Raw genomic sequence first — 20689 nt, 5'->3', positions numbered from 1 at the left:
ATGATCACTTTTATCAACCGTTGAAATATTTTAATAACAGTTGAAAAGTTTAGACTATGGACAATGGAGGTGTTGAATCATTAATTCAATAGTTGAATTCATTCAATGAGGTTGTTGAAAAATGAAAAAAAAAATTAAGTGAATTCTTTCAATACGTTGAATAAACAAAAGACTAAAGGACACATGATACATTATTCTTGGTTGTTAAAGTATTTTATACTTTTAATTTCACCCTAACAATTTGACATCAAATTTTTATTTTATTATATTTTACATCAAAATTTATTATTTTCCATTATTTATAAAGAGAGACTTGTTTCATTTTATTTAACATATTAAAATATATAATAAAATAGATGGAGTAAAATGTTGAATTTTATTTTTAAAAACCATTGTAGATGATAAAAAGAGAATGTATGTTGAATTATTAGGTGGAGTAAAGAAAAGATGATGTGGAGTGTCAACAAGGAAAAAAGAAGGTGTTAAAAAAAAATCAATGTACATAATCATTGATGTTGATAAAATGAGATGGCAAATTTGGTTGTTGATAAAATTTAGCACCGTTAAAAGAAAATAATAGGTTAATTTGATATGACATTACAAATTTTGATAGACAAAATTAGTAAATTGTTGGTTGCTTACATTTTTTTTTGGGGGCAATAATGTAGAATGAGAACATGTGGATCACATTGATTGAATGTCTGAATTATTTTTGCCATCAATTATTTCAAAATAATTATATATAACTATTATGCAAAGGCAACTGAGATGCTGTTTTAGTCGTTTATCTTTTCTAGGTACAGTCTAAAACTGTTTCGGTCAACGCAACGCAACTCCAACTTTTTTTTCTTTTTTTTCGATATTGCAGTTGTCTTTCATTCATTACTTTTGTCTTCAATATTTTTTTAAAAAAAATATTGTTTTACCCTGAGGAAAATCTTGTTAACTGTACTGAAACTACGTGCATAAGAAATTCTAAGTGAATTATTTCAATATGTTAAATAAACAAAAGACTATAGGACACATGATACAATATTCTTGGTTGTTAAAGTATTTTATACTTTTCATTTCACCCTAACTATTTGACATTAAATTTTTATTTTATTATATTTTTACATCAAATTTATTATATTTCATACTTTATAAAGAGAGACTTGTTTCATTATATTTAACATATAAAAATATAAAATAAAATAGATGGGGTAAATGTTGAATTTTATTTTTTTAAACCATTGTAGATGATAAAAAGAGAATGTATGTTGAATTATTAGGTGGAGTAAATAAAAGATGATGTGGAGTGTCAACAAGTAAAAAGGAAGGTGTTGAAAAAAAAAATCAATGTATATAATCAATGATGTTGATAAAATGAGATGGCAAATTTGGTTGTTGATAAAATTCAGCACCGTTAAAAGAAAATTATAAGTCGATTTGATATGACATTACAAATTTTGATAGACCAAATTAGTAAATTGTTGGTTGCTTACATTTTCTTTTGGGCAAAAATGTAGATGAGAACATGTGAATCACATTGATTGAATGTCTGAATTATTTTTTCCATAAAATATTTCAAAATAATTATATATAACTGTTATGCAAAGGCAACTGAGATGCTGTTTTAGTCGTTTATCTTTTCTAGGTTCAATTCCAAACTGTTTCGGTCAACGCAACGCAACTCTAACTTTCTATTCTTTTTTTCGATGTTGGAGTTGTCTTTCATTCATTATTTTTGTTTTCAATATCTTAAGAAAAATAATACTATTTTACCCTGAGGGAAATCTCGTTAACTGGACTGAAACTACGTACATAAGAAATTCTAAGTGAATTCTTTCAATATGTTGAATAAAGAAAAGACTATAGGACACATGATACATTATTCTTGGTTGTTAAAGTATTTTATACTTTTAATTTTATCCTAACTATTTGACATCAAATTTTTAATTTATTATATTTTTACATCAAAATTTATTATTTTTCATACTTTATAACGAGAGACTTGTTTCATTGTATTTAACATATAAAAATATATAATAAAATAGATGGAGTAAAATGTTGAATTTTATTTTTAAAAACCATTGTAGATGATAAAAAGAGAATGTATGTTGAATTATTAGGTGGAGTAAAGAAAAGATGATGTGGAGTAAAGAAAAGATGATGTGGAGTGTCAACAAGTAAAAATGAAGGTGTTGAACAAAAATCAATGTACATAATCAATGATGTTGATAAAATGAGATGGCAAATTTGGTTGTTGATAAAATTCAGCACCGTTAAAAGAAAATTATAGGTCAATTTGATATGACATTACAAATTTTGATAGACCAAATTAGTAAATTGTTGGTTGCTTACATTTTTTTTGGGGGCAAAAATGTAGATGAGAACATGTGGATCACATTGATTGAATGTCTTACTTATTTTTTCCATCAATTATTTCAAAATAATTCTAGATAGGTATATAAATAATTTAACATCCAAATTCATTATATTCATATTCTATAAAATAGAGACTTGTTTCATTTTATTTGGACAAAAAATATTATATCATTATTTTTTAGAAAAATAAATTTAATTTTGTAAAATTAAATAAATCTTTCTTATTTTATTTTAATTTAAATCAATAATTAATTGTTGCTATTAATAATCTGTGATCATAAAAACAAAAATATAAAGAAAAAATGAAATAAAAATGGTACAATATAATGTTGCAATTTTATTTAAAAAATTATTGTAGAGGGTAAAAATTAATTGGTTGTTGAATTATGATGTGGAAGAGAGAAGATGATGTGAAATGTTAAAAAGTGTTGAATAAATTAACCATTGTACATAGTTACATGAATGTTATGTAGTTGAATAGTACTACTTGTCATGGTGGTTGACAAAAGTAAAAATCCTTGCATTTTTGTTAATGTTTTACCCAATCAAAGTATTTGTGATCCTCGTTATTAGTATGAGTGTTATGAATGAGAAAAGATGTACATATTTGTGAACATTAATATAGTTATAGTTTTCTTTTTTATAAACCTAACTAAATTCTTATCATAATGATTATATATATATGATGTGAAATGTTATTTTTGTTCTTATCAAAAGAACAAAATTTATATATAAATTCTTATTATATATAAATTTTGTTCTTTTTTAATAATTATTATCCTTATGACAATACTCGTTTGATTATGACGCTTCTATAATTTATCTTTATTTGATTTTTTTTTTCTTATATTTTCTAAGTTTTTAATAATCTCAATTCAATTTCTCTTATCTTTGTGATTTGTGTTCATTTTACATTTTATTAAACATCCATTGTTTATAAAAGAAAAAAAAACCGGTAAGGTCCAATAAAGGCCCAAAATGAAAGACGTTCGTCTCCCATCCGCCCATTCTCTGGTCGCAAGCTTTCCACGGTTCATCATCAGAATTCTGCGAATGGATAATGTAACCGTTTAGCTCTCTCTCTTCCCCCACTCTCTCTACAGTCTACACTTCCATTAAATCAATCTTACGGCCATGAGCTTGGCTTCCGTTTCCTGCTCGCCGCCACCGTGCTTCCGCTACGGAGCTTACATCTTCTCCTTTTCCTCTTCTTCTTCTTCCTCACCTCTCTGTTTGTATTTCCCGCGTGGTGACTCTACTACTTCCCTCAGGCCTCGAGTTCGCGCCTTGCGAACGGAATCTGACGGCGCTAGGATCGGTAACACGGAGTCGTACGGCTCGGACTTGCTTCGTCGGCCGCGTATTTTGTCGGGGGAAACCTCCGAAGAGGAGGAGGAGGATGATGAGAACGGCGAGGGTGATGAGTTCGTCGATTGGGAAGATAAGATACTTGAGGTTACCGTTCCTCTTGTTGGATTCGTCAGAATGATTCTTCATTCCGGGAAGTACGTCTTTTGTTTTCCCAAATTCTTACGATCAGAATCAGTAGAACACTGTTGCCACTGCGTAATCGATTGCAATACTTCATATTAGATGGGGGAATTCAACAAATTTTTGGTGTTTTTTATTGTCTAATTGAGTAGTTTACTTGCTGATATGATCGAAATGGGAGCTCAAGAGTCTCTTTGTAACTTGGGAATTGGTTCTAGTTGTTCAGAGCTCCTATGAGTTGGTATCTGTTACATAATCATGTATCGGTATCTACTTGTTACTGCGTAAGCTCTATGCATTTAGGAGGCAATCGATTACAGAAGTTTGTAGTCTAGATGGGGAATTTAACAATTGAGTGATTGTTGGTTCATATGGTCATGTATTGGTTCTTGTTCTTCTGATCTTGCATGATTAATGTCTAGAAGCATTTAGAAGTTCATAGTCTAGATGGGAATTTTAACAATTGTTTTTCTAATTGAGTGGTTATCGGTTGATATGATCATGTATTTGTATCTGTAACTACTGCGTAAGCTTTAAGCATTTAGGAGGAAATCGATTTCAGAATTTCATACTCTTGATGGGGGAATTTAACAATTGTTTATCTAGTTTAGTGTTTATTGGTTAAAGTATTGGTTCTAGTTGTTCTGAGCTTCCCCCATGAGTCATGTCTAATAGCATTTGCTTGGTTGGGTTTATGGTAGAGTTGAAAGTGATTAGCTGCTTTCAGTATGGATTAGATGTGACTTGCTGCTTTTATGTTAAAATTATCTTTTTTAATTCAATGGTAGCTCTGCCTGGCATTTGAATTGTGCAGATATGCAAACCGAGATAGGCTAAGCCCCGAGCACGAGAGAATGATTGTTGAGATGCTGCTACCTTATCACCCTGAGTTTGAGAAGAAGATCGGATGTGGGATAGACTATATCATGGTATGTAATCCTGCTTTCGAGATTTGGAATGGTTGTCCTGAAAATTTATTTAACATTGTTTCCTTTTGGACAACTTGCCATAGCTTTATATCTTCGCTTTCAGATTGTATGTCTGTACTTTTTCTATTTTTGTTTAGGCAAAGGCTGGATTAGTTGTTTAAATTACACTTTCTATATACTGGAAATAGGTCTTTTAGAACTAGCTGATTCACAGCTTTTTACTTTCTTTTTTGTTAGAATGTTCAACATAGCTTTTCATGTTTTACATGTCAAAGATAGAGATGATATCTTGATTACTTCGATTTATGGTTGCAGGTTGGGCATCACCCAGATTTTGAGAGCTCTCGATGTATGTTCATAGTTCGAAGAGATGGAGAAGTAGTTGACTTCTCGTATTGGAAATGCATAAAAGGTTTGATAAAAAAGAAGTATCCGCTGTATGCAGACAGTTTTATCCTCAGACATTTTCGCAAACGTAGGCAGAACAGATGAATGAAGCCTTGTGTAGATTCTCAAACTCAAAACGCTCATAGACTCGGATCCTCATCATCTCCCAACTCTACATCCTACAAGGTTTTGGAATGAGAAGTCAGACACAGAAGATCCCAGTCACTATTTTTCTTTGAGTTGGAATTATGAATGGAACTTTCTTGAAAATATGGTTTCTGCAGGAGATATGAGAGCATTAGAACCATCAGAAGTTTTAATATGTTCATTATCTAAAATCTTTAGCATTTATATGATGAAATCTTTTACACTGAAATTATGTGCAGAGGTAGAGAAACAGTACACTTGATTGTTGTGTGCAGTGCAGGGCTTGAATATTCAGATGCAATGTTTTAAAGTTTTATAATCAGTACTGAGTTTGGTTTGGTTAGTCGAAATAGATACAAAGGTTAATTAGTCCAATAACTAAATCTTGGCCAAAAAATAAAGAATATACAACATGCAATGATGTAACCATTGCTAAAAAAGTTAAAACCAGTCTATTTTGTGGCAATGTTCGGTTCAGTGTAGAACAAACAAGAGTATTTACCTACATTTTTTTTGTTTTGGTTTTTGGTTGTATTACTTAAACAATAATTTAATGAGCATCCCTAGTCCATGCTAGAATACTAATTTCACATATATGGTAAATTATGACTTTTTTAAGTAACAACCAATCAGAGCATAATAACTAAATAAAAATAGTTAAACAGTTGTAGTAGTTTTTGGATCAAGATTAAAAAATATGAGATTTGAAAAACTATATATTTTTTTAACATAAAAAACATAACTCAATACATAAGTTAGAATAAGTTAGAAAATTTAACCAATAATAAAAAAAAGTATAGAATGTTGGTCACAGAAGTTAAATAAATTAAATTTGTTACATAAAAAATTGTAAGTAATTAATAAAATGAAACAGAAAGAAAATCTCTAAGGGGCTATTATTGAACGAGAGAATGCTTAAAAAAAAATTCCAAGCAAATTAAAAACTACTATAGTACTATAGTCATTGGTCAATTATGTACTTAAGAAGAAAAGACTACTATAATTAGTGAATTAAGAGCATTATTGTACTTGTAGCTAATTTCTTTAAACCTGAAAACTTCTAAAAGTTTAATAAAACGAAACAGAAACTAAGGCCCTGATTGGTAACGGCTGTTATTTATGGCTGTAAAGACTTTAACTTAAAAATTTTAGCTGTAGAGAATTTGGCTGTAGATGCTTTGACTGTAGAAACTTTAACTGTTAAAATTTGATTGGTAACAAATACTTTTAAAGCTATAGTTGTTACTTTTATTATTAAAATATATTGAAATGATGATATTAATGATGATAATAAAAATAAAAATAATTATTATTGAAATGGATCTTAAAAGAAAGAGAAAAAAATAAGAATAATTAATTTATAAAAATAAAATATGCAAAATATATATATAAACTTGTGGAGAGGTTTTAAATATAAAGGAAGGGAAAAAAATAAAGTTTTATATTTATTTAATTTTAAAGCCATTTTAAAGGCTGAATTTGAGGTTTTAAAAAATATGAGAAAACATAAAAGTCTGATTGGCAAATTTTTGGCTATCGAGTCTTTTATTTTTTTTAAGTCTTAAAAGTCTGGTGCCAATTAGGGCCTAAATCTTTAAAACATCTAATAACACATTGAGAGAGAGAGAGAGGGTGAATGTTTAAAGAACTTTTACAAGCAAATTAAAAACTACTATAGTCAATGATGTACTTAAGAAGAAAAGACTACTATAATTAGTGAATTGAGAGCATTATTGTCCTTGTAGTTAATTCTTTAAACCTGAAAACGTAAGGTGGGTTCGATATAATTGGACGGACCTAACCAAAAAAAAAAAAATCCAGAGACGTGGACCAATGTAAACTGTAAAGAAGTAAAGAAGACTCTTTGGTTTCTGACATCTTCCCACAAAAACAAAAGTGGGATGTGAAAGCAAAAATAATGTGTCCGTCCACGTTACATCGACGATCGACGGCTGAGATTTGGGTTACTATGTGTCTGTCTAATCGAGGTTGGTTCGTTTTTTGTTAATGTTGGTTGGGACAGTGATGGAGCGACACGTTCTTTCGTTACAACTACTTTTTTTTTTCTTTTTATCTTTTTAAATTAGAGGACTAAAGAAGTAAGTGGACCGATCAATAAATAAACAAAAACTCAATTGATTGATTATTTGGGATTTTGTCACTTCGGGAAGCGTTTTCAATTCACTTGTGAATAAAATATTAACTGATTTTTCTATAGTTAAAATAAAATAAAACTACATGTTAATTGGTTAACTAGTAAGATGACCTAAAACACAAAAAAAGAAAGTTAAATAGGCTATTATAATCTGGATCATATATCTGAAATATATTTTGATCTTCTCATAAAATCTAGTAGGCCTGGGCATTCGGTTTATCCGGTTTAATCGGTTCGGTTTATTCGGTTTTTCAAATTTTCGGTTTTTTAAAAATTATGCCAAATTAAACCGAATTATAACTCGGTTCGGTTTAATCGGTAATCGGTTTATTCGGGTCGGTTATCAGCTTTGAAATCCATTCCAAACTAAACCGAATTTTTTCTATTTCGGTTTATTTTAACCGAATTAGACCAAAATACAAATAATGGGCTCAACTGAATATAAAAATCCAATAACAATCCCAATTATAAAACTAATCTCCATTAACAAACTAGGGTTTTGACGAAGTGGCCGACGGCGAGGCTGCGAGGGAGACGGTAACGGCAACGGTAACGACATGCGATAGTTAAATCTCCTTGTCCGATGAGTATTCCGGCGAGATCTGTCAACATAGATCAAAGGAAAAAAGCCCGTTTTAATTCGCTCTAATCTCCATGAGAAATCAAATAATACAACCCAAATCAAATTCAAGAGTGAAACTTAAAAAATGATGATAAGTAAGAAAACTAACTGTAATCTAGCAGACAAAGATGTTTTTGAGTTGATGCAATTGAACTAGCCTCAGTTTCCGACGATATTCACAGAGTGACGTTCAACGCCTGACAAAAGATTATTAGAGATAGAGTCGAAGGATTCTTAGGGTTAACAAGAGGGAGAATGTCATTTTGGACTGGATAAAAACACTAGTGGGCCACATATTTTTTTACTGTTGACTTATTAAAACATAGGCCCGTCAGATTTCTTTTGGGTTTGGTACAAAACAGTTAGAAGTAGCCCAATTTCAAAACAAATTAAATATATATGTCATTAAACCTAATCAATGGTGAAATGATTAATGGCGGCCGCACTTCTCCTTCTGCAAATTACACAGAAGCTTACAGATGAAGAAGGAGATGAAGTGATGTAGAACAGAAACCGAATAATCGATCGGTTATAGCCCGCCGAACCGAACCGAATCACTAACCGAAATCCCAAAATTATTTTGCCGATCAGTTTATTTCTGTTCACAAAATCGGCGCCGATAACCGAAAATCTTGGTTTTCTCGGTTCGGTTTGCTCGGTTCTTGCCGAACGCCCAGGCCTAAAATCTAGATTTTTGAGAAGTTTAGATGAAAATGTGAATAAGAAAATTTTGAATTCGTTTAAAGACGTAGATATCTTCCTCATTTGAATTTGTACTTTATTTAAATTTGTATAAACAATGAGAAATAATATCGTAAAGAAAATTATTTATCGTGGTTTGGTTTCTAAAAATAGTATCAATTTTGTATATAGATTGCAATTGATTCATACACACTTTTTTACATAATATCACATAAATGCATATACTCAAAACTTATATCCAAACTGTTGGATAAAAAACGAGAATATAACGACAAAGCAACAATGCGTAAAACCAAAAAGTAACATTAGGAAAAGAAAAAGAAAAAAATTTAAGAGTCAAAGTGACAAAATAAAATAAAATATTATACAAAAGTATATACTACCAATTTACTAAAGTGCTCGAGTAGTATTTATTTGGATGGTTAGGAGACAGAGAGACACTTGGCTTGGCTCAGCAGACAAATTAAAACACCTAAAACGAAGAAGCAGACATTTTGAATTTTTGGGCAGAGAAGACGAAGCCACACGAATTAAACCGATAAGGGTATGTATGTTTGTGTTGTGTGTGTAGAAAGAAACTGTGGATGTTGCTAAGCTTGCTCATCATCTTCTTCTTTTAATTCTTTCCATTTATGTCCATACCTAATTTTTGGATAAATTACTAATTTTGGTTATACTTCTCATCATAAACGCATTTATAATACCCCCTTGTTCGTTGAATCTGATTTTATCCATTTGACTTAATCTTTTTGAATCTGTTTATGTATTGGGTTTTGCAGATTTCTACAAATTAGGGTTCTGAATACTTAAAAAGTTTGGATTTTTTCTTCTTTAAGATCCAGTATTAGGTTGGAAACAGATTTTTGCAGAAAAAAATGGATGGTAATATGAATTTCAAGAACAACAATTTGGGGAATGAGCCACCAGGAGATGGTGGTGGTTTAGGAGGGTTGACTAGACCAGGGTTGACCAGACAAGGTTCTATATACTCTTTGACGTTTGATGAGTTTCAGAGCAGTTTAGGGAAAGATTTTGGGTCTATGAACATGGATGAGTTGTTAAAGAACATATGGAGTGCTGAAGAGACACAAGCCATGGCTAGTGGTATGGTTCCAGTTGTTGGTGGAGGACAAGAAGGGTTGCAGTTGCAGAAGCAAGGCTCGTTGACTCTGCCTCGAACGCTTAGTCAGATGACGGTTGATCAAGTTTGGAAAGATCTCTCCAAAGTTGGGAACAGTGGAGGAGGTGGAACAAACTTGTCTCAGGCTCAACAAGTTCAGGCGCAGAATCAGAATCAGAGTCAGGGTCAGAGGCAGCAAACGTTAGGTGAAGTAACTCTGGAGGAGTTTCTGGTCCGTGCGGGTGTTGTAAGAGAGGAAGCTGAGATTGCCGCAAAAGCTCAGATTGCTGAGAACAATAAAGCCGGTTACTTTGGTAATGATGCTAACATGGGTTTCCCTGTTGGGTTTCAGCAGCCTTCTCCACGAGTTGTTGCCGCTGGTGTAATGGGTGCAGAGAATGCAAATCCTTTGCAGGTTCAAGGTTCTAGTTTGCCTCTCAATGTTAATGGAGCTAGATCAACATACCAGCAACCGCAACAACTACAGCCAACAATCATGCCTAAGCAGCCTGGTTTTGGTTATGGAACACAAATTGGTCAGCTTAATAGTCCTGGGATAAGAGGTGGTGGCATTATGGGATTTGGATATCAGTCTCAAACGAACAATATGGGCTTGGTCAATGGTGGTGCTGCTGCAATTCCTGGAGCTGTGGGCGTTGGTGCTGTGTCTCCTGTTACACCATTGTCATCAGAAGGGATAGGGAAGAGTAATGGTGATTGTTCATCACTCTCTCCGTCTCCTTACATGTTTAATGGTGGTGTAAGGGGAAGAAAGAGTGGTACTGTGGAGAAAGTTGTTGAGAGGAGGCAAAGGAGGATGATAAAGAACCGAGAATCAGCTGCAAGGTCACGAGCTAGGAAACAGGTAAAAATGTTTAATCTCTTCATCACCATCTTTCTATATGCTCTTGATTGTGTTATACGCCAAAAGACTTGTAAAAGCAAAGTTGGTTGGCTATCTTGTTGTTTAGTTCTTCTTTAGCCCCACAATGAAGTGTTAAAATCATAGCGTTAAGTGTCTTATCTATTTATTTAAAATGGTGTAGCAAACAGAATTATTGAGACTCGATTGGAAAACTTGCATAAGTACTTGTGTTTCTTGTGGTTGAATGAATCTTGGAAACAAATATGAATGTTCTGGTTTTGGCGTATATACATGTTGCATCCACAGATGTTCACAGCAGGCCAGACCATATAGATTGGAATGTAATTTGCTAATGTCCCAGTGGCTCAGAGAATTTATGGGTTTAAGTCCATCAAAAGAAGTTATAGTGACTCCATTTTTGGTATTTTTATGAGGGAAGGTAAAGAGGGGTGATTGGTGCTACCAAAACATAAAGCTTAAGAAATTAGACATGTCACATTCCAGCTGAGTTATATAAATATGAGGGTCTTACGGTTTGAATGACATGCTAATATATCTCTGAAGCTTCTCAGTAGTGGTTAATATTATTTGTAGGCTTATACTGTGGAGCTCGAAGCAGAAGTTGCAAAGTTGAAGGAAGAGAACGACGAGTTACAAAGAAAGCAGGTAACCGAACCATATCTCAGCATCACATCTGCCCATAATTATGTACATTTCTTTTAGTTATATACTAATCATATGCCTCCATGTTTTTACAGGCAAAGATTATGGAAATGCAAAAGAATCAGGTAAATAGTCGTTCCCATTGTAACACTAAACTCATCAATACCGCTGTATGCAATCTCTAAACTTATAAAACTCTGCTGTTTCCGTGCTGTGTATGTTTATAAAACAGGAGATGGAGTTGAGGAATCTTGTTCAAGGAGGTCCAAAGAAAAGGCTGAGGAGGACAGAATCAGGACCTTGGTGAATCAGTGCTCATACTTAGTTTCTGTACATAAAATCACATCCCACTTAGTTAGTTGTTTAGTTTGAAGACTTAATAGAGAAGAGCTTTCCTCGTTTACATTGTAAGCTCTCTCCATATATACACAGGACCATCAGAATCTCTTTTTGCTCTATTCCCTTTTGTGTGTGTGTTTAGTCCTTGCTTGTTTGATATTGGAGATACCAATTTAACATAACGCAGCGTTATTAACGCTGAAAAAATTAAGTGTCCGTACTTAGTAGTATGGTTGGTTCCTCTGTCCTCAATTAAACATGCCAAAACTATGACATTATAAAAAACTTAAATCTGATTAATAAACAAAAGAAAAGTTTCACACTTCACGCCATTTTCGTTTCAAGTCTCATTCTCTCTCTCACTTCCTCGCTCAAATACTCCCTCTTCTCGAACCTGCAAAACCCTTGTTTCGTTTCGTCTCTTAGGTCTCTGGTCAGGAATCAAACAGGATTCTTATGTATGTCGTCGTCGTACCGAACTCGATCTTTCCATGTATAAATGTTGATCATGACTTAAGCCGCCATGTCCTGTAATGGGTTTATTATTGTGATGTTCCTAAATCCTAATGTATGCTTGAAATTTAGGACATTTTGATATATCTTGTGTTTCTGATTTTGTGGAAACGAGCAGAAAAATTGTTTCTTTCTTACATGTTTTCTCAAAGTTAGTGAACTCAAAGGTCTCAAATCAGTAAGTTTGAGATTTTGGATTTTTTTTTTTTTGCTTTTATCTCTCTGCTGTAAACTGTTGAAAGGTTTTGAGAACGAACCAAGCTTTTTTTTGTTGTTGCATAGGCTTGAAAACTGATCACTCTTGAGTTGTCTTTGGTGTGATTGATTTTAACACAAAGATTGGAAACTGATATTTTTGCTACTCAATTTCTTCAGAAATTAAAGAGAAGATAGAAATGGCACCCAGAGGAAGAAAAAAGGTAAAGCTTTATTTTTACATAGAGGATTAAAGAGATTGGTGAGGGGATGAGTGGTTTGGACTTGGGGTTTTCATACTTAAGTAAGCTTTGATGTTACATAGAGGATTTGAAAAGATCAGTGTGTGGTGGAGGTTTAGGACTTTGGGAGAATAGAATATGCACTAGGTTTCATACCTAGGATTTCTCGTTTGTTTCAATTGATTCTCAATGAGAGATAGATATCTGTTTGATGAGTGTTCTTCATTCTTCTTCTATGGTTTAAATTGCTACTTGTCTTCTCCTTGTTTTTGCAGCAGATTGGATTGAGGCGAGAGGATGCAGCACGAGACCGCATGAAAGAGTATGGGTTTGACAAGCGTGTTATCAATGCGAGTATCAAGCACGTTCTAGAGGTTTGTTCAGAGTCTTCAATTTCCCTTGGTTGAAAAAATAAACTTTCTTTTGAAACTTGAGAGTGATTCTTTTACTTAATTTGGATTTCAGGTGTATGGTGAGGACCAATGGTTTCTGATAGAGGATGGCAACTATGCTGCCCTCCTTTCTATTTGCCTTGAAAAGCAAGAGGAACAATCCAAACAATTGGTGGCGATGAAACAAGAAGAAATGGGTCTGGTAAAACAAGAAGACGAAGAAGAAGAGGAGGTGATTTGTTCTTCTTGGTCACAAATTTGTTGCTTTCATGATCAGAGACTATTGAATGGTTTCTTGAACCCATATGCTACTTAACATGTTATATTATCATCTTGTGCACTACAGGAGGCTGATGCATTATCGATCACTAACGAAGCAGTCATGAACTCATCACCTCCAGCTTTTCAATTCGTAGAAGCTTCAGTATATAATGCACGCCATTCTGTTGGAGGTATACCCTTATCGATAGCAATCTCAAGGCATGAAACTTTTTTTTTTACTGAGGTCAAAATCATTCTTTAGGTGCTCAGAGTTCTCACTGTGGGTGGCTAAGCAGTGAGGAGGAGACAGATCAAGATAAGGATGAGGGTAGTGATGGTGATGATGATGAGATGATTCAGCTAACTCCGGAACCTCTCTGTGAAGAACTTGAAGAGCTTCTCAGGGAAGTATATGGACAGAAGAAGATGAAGCACAACTAAGGAGTCATAAGCTCATGTAACGACAGTTAATATCTATCAAACTTAAGTTAAGAGACTGAGAAGTGTAGCTAGTATTAGAGTAAAAAGGTTAAAGACCCCCTCTCACAAATATTTTTAGGTCTTTAAATATTGGTTTAATTTAGTTTTTAAGAAGATTTGTCATGAGGTTTAAAAGTTCTTTGATTATAACTTGTGTCGCACTTGTTTAAATTAGTTTTTCAAAAGGCAACTTTTATAGTTAATAGGAACCATTAGAGCTGCGACTTCGGTTAATTCGGTTAATTCGGTTCGGTTTTTCGGTTATTCGGTTAATTCGGAAATTGATAACTGTACCGAATATAACCGAGTAAAAGTTCGGTTCGGGTCGGTTACAAGTTCGGTTATCCGGTTCGGTGGATTCGGTTCCTATGTCAACCAAATACCATGGACTCAAAACACACAACACAAAACGATCCAACATTAACATATAGAATACAAGTTATGCTTACAAAAAATAACAACATTAGTCAATCCTAGTCACATATATAGGACTATTGGAGACAATTTACAAAAAACAACAAGTTCAAAAGGTAATCCTACAGTTGGATTCCTCATTGTCTCGTCTCAAGTAAAGAGACTTTGGGAGACAATTCACAATTGTTCAAAAAATAATGTGTGGAGCCAAAAGTTAGAAGAGATTACCAGGATTGACAAAATACCAATGATCCTTTCCTCTTACCAGGATGCATTTGGTATATTGTCATTCTTTACTCCATGCCAAAAAATATGTAGTTAATAGTTATATTAGTTTTTTCAAAAGGTATAGAGAGAAGAGAGACAAGCCTTAGGAATTAAGATCATTATTTGCTTCAGTTCCTTGTCTCCTGTTGCAATAAAAACCAGAAACTATGTTAATAAAAATGATACATATGCCTTGTAAATAAAACTGAAATGCGGATGGATGAATTAAGATCATTACTTGTGTTCATCTCTCGATCATGGATGTGCGGATGGGTGTCCCTCACTCTGTGAAGCTGCACAATGTAAATGATCGTCAGTTAGTGAATGGTTTGAAGAGAGTAACACAAAAAACTTAAATAAAAGAGAAATGAGTTACCTAAGGACTCATGAAACTGTAATTCCTCAAACATCTGAGCTAAGCTGGCTAATTTCTCAGCAGAAATAGTATTCCTCAGCCATTGTTGAGTGCAAACTAAAGTCTCAACCATGTGTGGTGACATAGAGCTTCGATAAGGGTCCAAAATCCAACCACTTGTGCTGAATGCAGATTCAGAAGCAACGGATGAAACTTGAATGGCGAGGACATCTCTAGCTACCTCGGATAAGACTGGGAATTTTGAACTGTTACGCCTCCACCAAGATAAAATATCAAAGTCCATTCCTAAAGCAGCTGGAGTTCTTATCACAGGTTTCTCCAATAAGTAAATATCAAGCTCACTGCTACATTCCTCATTTGAAGTTTCAGCAACCATCTCAGAGTACAACGTATCCGTCCTCTCATAACCATCATCATCTGACAAATCAAACAGATCATTGGTTGTCACCACAGGTTCAGTTACGGTTCCTCCATTGGTTGAGTTTCCAGGCTCACTTCCGCTCAGCTTCACCACATACTCTCCATACAGCTCCTTCATCACACTCTTAATGGACGACCTTAGATGAGTACTCTCCATACTGTCTTTGCCATACAGCTTGTCAAAGCAAAGACCAGCAAATTGCATTTTGTTTCTGGAATCAAATACAGAAGCAATGATTACTAGCGGATTCATGTTGTTGAGACCATCCCAATACTTTTCAAACTTTGCCCTCATAATCATAGCTTCAGTCTTTAGTAGCAAATCACCATTAATGCTTAGGTTGATCAGATTCCTCTCAATGATCACCAGCTCATTGTAACAAACAGGAGAGGTCACTGTTTTTGTAGCCGAGAAGGTTAAAGTGCAATTGAAAAAGATCTTCAAGAATTTAACTAACCTTTGCACCTGCTCCCAATCAGCAAACGTAGGTGGACCAACACGCTTTCGACCATTCTCACCCGTATCCCCTTCAGCATTCTCTTCAGTCTCCATGAAGTACTCGTTATAGAGCTTGTCTTCAGCCAACATCTTTTCAAATGCAACCCTAAACTTAATTGCGGCTGTGAGCATTAGATAAGTCGAGTTCCACCTGGTTGCAACATCAAGACATAAGCTTCCTCGACCTACGTTCCCTGTCTCAACCCGCAGAAGAAACGATTTCAGCCTGTCTCCGGATGATCTCACATACTTAATGGCATTTCTGATAGCCACTATACTCGTTTTTGCCTTAGCTAAGCCATCCCTCACTATCAAGTTTAAGATGTGAGCACAACACCGCATATGAATATACTCTCCATTGAGAACTAAGGAATCAGGTCCTTTCATCATTAGAGTGCGTCAGAATACACTTAGAGCCTTGTCATTCGCCTTTGCATTGTCCACAGTTACTGTGAAGACCTTCTCGATTCCCCATTCTTCTAGACAGCCAATTAAGTGCTCAGCAATCGTATCACCTTTGTGATCTGTGACAGGCTTAAAACTGATGATCCTCTTATGTAAGTTCCAATCACTATCAATCCAGTGTGCAGTAATGACCATGTAGATAACAGAAGTAGTAGGAGCTACCCAGATATCTGTCGTCATAGATACTCTCTGCTTTTCCTTACCAAATAGTTCCTTCAAAGCTGCTTTCTCTTTCAGATACATACCGTAAATATCAGAAGTTGCTGTCTTCCTGCAGTGGACTGTGTACATTGGAAGAACGTTGCTGCAAAGTCTCCTAAACCCCTCTGACTCCAGAAATGCAAACGGAAGTTCACTGAGTACAATCATCTCGTTGACAGACCTACGAAACAAACCCTGATTATACTTGATTGCTGTCATTACACCACTGCTATCACCAGCCAATACCTTCTGAGTACCACTCTCTTCGTGCATCTTGAACAACTTACACCTTTTAATGTGATTATTCATGGCACTTGTTCCATGTATCACTGTGTCACAACCGATCTCTTGACCACAATAACGACAGTTAGCAAGTGCAGGCTCATCCACCTGTTGAACGAAATGCTCCCACACCGGAGCTCTATCACCTAGCTTTTTCCTCGGTTGGGACGGAAGAGGTCCATCCTCTCGCTGAGTTCTTCTTCTTTTACCTCTAACGGAAGCAGCTGACGGACCATCTTCTCCATCAATCTCACCAGGTAGAAACGGTTCGTTGTTGTCTTGACCAGAATCGTGAGACATCGCAGACCTGTTCAAAGAAAACACAATCACAATTAGACAAACAACCACAAGAACAAAACTACACAAACAAAGAAGACAAACAACCACAAAGAAGAACTACACAAATGAAGAAGACTTGTGTTTATCTCGACTAAGAACATATACGGACAAAAAAGTATGAAGTATGAACCATGACTCTGAATCATATACGGACAAAAAATTATATCTTGGATTCGCTTAATAGAGAAGAACTTGGAGAAGATTAACAGAGAACTTACCTTGCAGATTAACAACACGAAATCACGGATGATCTGAGTTTAAAGCAAGAATCAAAGAGGAAATCGAAGAACTCTCTCTATCGCACTCACAGTCGCAGCCGTCGAGAGCTTTGGTGTTTTAGGTTTTTCGATTAGGTTACAACTAATCAAACCGGTTTATAAGATTATATACGTAGGGTTAATTTATCGGTTACTCGTCGGTTTACCCCTCCGAACCGAACCGAATATAAAACCGAACATTATTATTTTTCTTACCGATCGGCTAACAACCAAATTAATAACCGAACCGATTTGTCCAAATTTCGGTTCGGGTCGGTTCGGACAAATCGGTTCGGTTCGGATTCGCAGCCCTAGGAACCATAGTTAATATGATATAGTATTATAACGCCGCGACAAAACCCACTTATCCAAAATTCTAAACCTATTACATTACGAAAAAAAAGAAGTGCACTTTAGTGTCATAAGTGGTCAAATCAATTCTTTTAAACTTTTTTGCATGTTCTTAAAACCGGGGTATTACAATTCACCCCCACTAACAGATCGCAACGTCCTCGTTGCATACCAAGACTGTCACCCCGATGGTGTGACCCCACTCGACTCCACACTTATCTGGGTTCGGCTCTGATACCATTTGTAACGCCCTGACCGCCACCTCTCAGTTGCCCTATTTCCAATCCTAGTCCATGGGTCTATCTTCCTTAATGGACCTCACGTCCTCTCACTAGGTCTGTGAGTCCATCCATATCAGACAGCCGGTTTGCAACGTCCGGGAGGCTTTAAAGACTTAATACCGTCCCTACAAATCACCACATGATCTTTCCCTGTGTTTTGTCCTCACTCGCACAGTTCCGACAGTCACTTCCCGGAAGGTCACCCATCCTAAGACTACTCCAGCTCAAGCACGGTTAACTCTAGAGTTCTTTCAGGACCCTTGATTAAAAGTCCGAAACGATAAGTGCACTTTGGTGACATAGGTCAACAGAGCATTCCGAGAATCAAACTCGAGACCTCTCGCACCTAAAGCGAGAATCATACCACTAGACCAAATGCCCCTGTTGGTAAGCAATTTAGTTTAAACATTGAAGATCACCGCATTTGGTCATATGGTGGTCTTGTACTCTAAGTTGACTTTTAATTAATAATTTAGTCTTTATAGGATGTTCCAGATCTATATTCTACGAGATCTCTTTCAATTCAGTTCAATGGTACCATCTTTGAATGTGTCTTACTGGTTTGCAAATGTACTCTGGATAGAAAAAGATCAGATATATACTGATCCACTTGTTCAAACTTCTCTGGCCAAAACTCATTATTTGCTACATTTTTCAGTCGGCTTTGTTACATCAATCACTGAAAATCTCTCCACTGTTCAAGATCTTGTCGTAAATTTTGACTTGGTTATACCACTATACAAAATTCTTGGTTATTAGCTAGTACCTTAAACAATACCCTAGTAATATAGGTGAAGCTTTATGTATATAGTGACTAGTCACGGTTATTATATGAATGTGATTTGTGAAAAAGCATTATCAAATACAAACATATGCAAAGATTCTGAGATGTAAGGTATAACAACATATGGTTTTGAAAAATGTCAACGGGCATTCTGAGAATCAAACTCGCGCCTAAAGCTATAATCATACCACTAGACGGTCGAGTCTAGACCATATGCCCAGTAAATAGTGTCTTTAAGTTAAACGCATTCTTTTTTCCTTACCCTTTGTGGAAAGAATAGTTCTTGGTTTGTAATTCTTCTTTTGGGACAATAGAGTGGAAATGCATGTTGTTCAAGTTTTTTTTTTCCTTTTCTTGTATCTAGCAGTTTCAATGGAAGTGGCAGTTAGTTCAATCTATTTTACTTGTGATGCTTGAAACTGTTATTGTAAAGAAAATCTAAGGCCAAAGCTAGCTTTTGTATTTATTTACATCTAAATGTAGTTTGTGACAAATTAGAAACCAAGACTTGGCACATTATTATACGCATTTTTTCTAAGCTGCCATTTGGACGATGTCTCACAAGGAAAAAAAAGTCAATGGGGCATTCCGAGAATCGAACTCGGGCCCTCTCGCACCCAAAGCGAGAATCATACCACTAGACCAAATGCCCTGTTTTTGACATTAATCATGCAATGATCAACTGTGTTTGGATACTAGTTTAAGGCTGTGTCACTTCCTGTAGTTATCTCTTGAAGAAATCAATAGCATTCAGCTAGTGACGTTTTGTGTTTATTCCGTAATCAAGAAACTTTTTTCTAAAGTGAATAAACGTCAAAGCCAAGGTATTTTTTTGATTCTCATTACATTTGTAGCAGTTTATAACAAACAAGCGTGTAACGAGAAATTTTTTTCTAGTTTAACCTTTGCTAAAAATTGTTAGAAAATTCACTAAAGAACATGTTGTTCTTACCTAGTATTTAAATCAGACATCTAAAAAGGTCAATGGGGCATTCCGAGAATCGAACTCGGGACCTCTCGCACCCAAAGCGAGAATCATACCACTAGACCAAATGCCCTCTTGCTACACAATTTAAGTTAAACATTGAAGATCACCATATTTGGTCATATTCTAGTCACTTGCTCTTATTTGGTCAAATTTGGCCATGTTCTCTCATGTTGTTAAAACCCATTGTTGTATTAGTGATAAACGAGGCACTAAATGTTTACATCCAATGGCTTTGCCAAAACATTTAAAACATATAGTTTTGGAAAAAGTAAATGGGGCATTCCGAGAATCAAAATCGGGACCTCTCGCACCCAAAGCGAGAATCATACTACTAGACCAAATGCCCTATTACTAAGCACTTTGGTTTAAACATTGAAGACCACCATATGTATGTGGTCATATTATGGTTTGGTGCTCTAAGTTAACTTTTACTTAATAAGTTAGTCTTGGTAGGAAAATGCACTAAGGAACATGTTGTTCCATGACAGTTGTTATACCTTGTTTTCAAATAAAACAACCAAAAATTCAACGGGGCATTCCGAGAATCGAACTCGGGACCTCTCGCACCCAAAGCGAGAATCATACCACTAGACCAAATGCCCTCTTGCTACACGACTTAGGTTAAACATTGAAGATCACCATATTTGGTCATATTGTGGTCACTTGCTCTTATTTGTTCATATGTGATTATATTCTTTCACGTCGTTAAAAAACATTGTTTAAATAATGATTATGAATACTGACAAACTAGACATCACATGTTTATATCCAATGACTCTTCCTGGCCATTTAAAACATATACTTTTGGAAAAAGTCAATGGGGCATTCCGAGAATCGAACTCGGGAGCTCTCGCACCCAAAGCAAGAATCATACTACTAGACCAAATGCCCTATT

The 20689-nt window shown here is 35.0% G+C and overlaps 4 protein-coding genes and 4 non-coding genes across 31 annotated transcripts; 3 read left to right on the top strand and 5 right to left on the bottom strand.

Moving 5' to 3' along the window:
- The first annotated feature begins 3288 nt into the window (after positions 1 to 3288).
- On the top strand, positions 3289 to 5640 carry LOC104757995 (protein DCL homolog, chloroplastic). The gene is made up of 3 exons (XM_010480794.3): positions 3289 to 3872; positions 4673 to 4787; positions 5103 to 5640. Exons 1-3 carry the CDS (start codon positions 3502 to 3504, stop codon positions 5277 to 5279), a joined length of 663 nt encoding a protein of 220 aa, XP_010479096.1. The 5' UTR covers positions 3289 to 3501; the 3' UTR covers positions 5280 to 5640.
- Positions 5641 to 9178: 3538 nt separating this feature from the next.
- On the top strand, positions 9179 to 11906 carry LOC104757994 (ABSCISIC ACID-INSENSITIVE 5-like protein 5). The gene is made up of 5 exons (XM_010480793.3): positions 9179 to 9344; positions 9580 to 10785; positions 11380 to 11451; positions 11544 to 11573; positions 11681 to 11906. Exons 2-5 carry the CDS (start codon positions 9676 to 9678, stop codon positions 11753 to 11755), a joined length of 1287 nt encoding a protein of 428 aa, XP_010479095.1. The 5' UTR covers positions 9179 to 9344; positions 9580 to 9675; the 3' UTR covers positions 11756 to 11906.
- Positions 11907 to 12041: 135 nt separating this feature from the next.
- On the top strand, positions 12042 to 14073 carry LOC104757993 (uncharacterized). Of its 24 annotated transcripts, none has more exons than XM_010480787.3 (6): positions 12042 to 12245; positions 12676 to 12719; positions 13013 to 13111; positions 13203 to 13361; positions 13476 to 13581; positions 13653 to 14073. In XM_010480787.3, exons 2-6 carry the CDS (start codon positions 12696 to 12698, stop codon positions 13829 to 13831), a joined length of 567 nt encoding a protein of 188 aa, XP_010479089.1. In that variant the 5' UTR covers positions 12042 to 12245; positions 12676 to 12695; the 3' UTR covers positions 13832 to 14073. The 24 variants fall into 24 exon arrangements, with proteins under 24 accessions (XP_010479089.1, XP_087352016.1, XP_087352017.1 ...); XM_087495890.1 differs by having other exon boundaries at positions 12093 to 12245; positions 13476 to 13508; positions 13795 to 14073; XM_087495891.1 differs by having other exon boundaries at positions 12093 to 12280; positions 13476 to 13508; positions 13795 to 14073.
- A 550-nt stretch (positions 14074 to 14623) lies between these two features.
- On the bottom strand, positions 14624 to 16233 carry LOC104759798 (zinc finger BED domain-containing protein RICESLEEPER 2-like). Its single transcript, XM_087496833.1, has 2 exons — positions 14928 to 16233; positions 14624 to 14694 (listed from the first exon to the last, which is right to left on the bottom strand). The coding sequence occupies exons 1-2, from the start codon at positions 16231 to 16233 to the stop codon at positions 14624 to 14626; spliced, it is 1377 nt and encodes a 458-aa protein (XP_087352959.1).
- A 2098-nt stretch (positions 16234 to 18331) lies between these two features.
- Positions 18332 to 18403, bottom strand: TRNAL-UAG (transfer RNA leucine (anticodon UAG)). Its single transcript has one exon. It is a non-coding gene; the product is annotated as a tRNA-Leu (tRNA).
- A 983-nt stretch (positions 18404 to 19386) lies between these two features.
- On the bottom strand, positions 19387 to 19458 carry TRNAP-UGG (transfer RNA proline (anticodon UGG)). Its single transcript has one exon. It is a non-coding gene; the product is annotated as a tRNA-Pro (tRNA).
- A 334-nt stretch (positions 19459 to 19792) lies between these two features.
- Positions 19793 to 19864, bottom strand: TRNAP-UGG (transfer RNA proline (anticodon UGG)). The gene has a single exon. It is a non-coding gene; the product is annotated as a tRNA-Pro (tRNA).
- A 460-nt stretch (positions 19865 to 20324) lies between these two features.
- On the bottom strand, positions 20325 to 20396 carry TRNAP-UGG (transfer RNA proline (anticodon UGG)). The gene has a single exon. It is a non-coding gene; the product is annotated as a tRNA-Pro (tRNA).
- Between the last annotated feature and the right edge of the window lie 293 nt (positions 20397 to 20689).

Source organism: Camelina sativa, chromosome 17, assembly GCF_030686135.1.
Source record: "Camelina sativa cultivar CO46 ecotype springtype chromosome 17, ASM3068613v1".
Classification (NCBI taxonomy): domain Eukaryota; kingdom Viridiplantae; phylum Streptophyta; class Magnoliopsida; order Brassicales; family Brassicaceae; genus Camelina; species Camelina sativa.
Note: the sequence above shows the minus strand (reverse complement) of the source record. Positions and strands in the feature narration are given on the sequence as shown.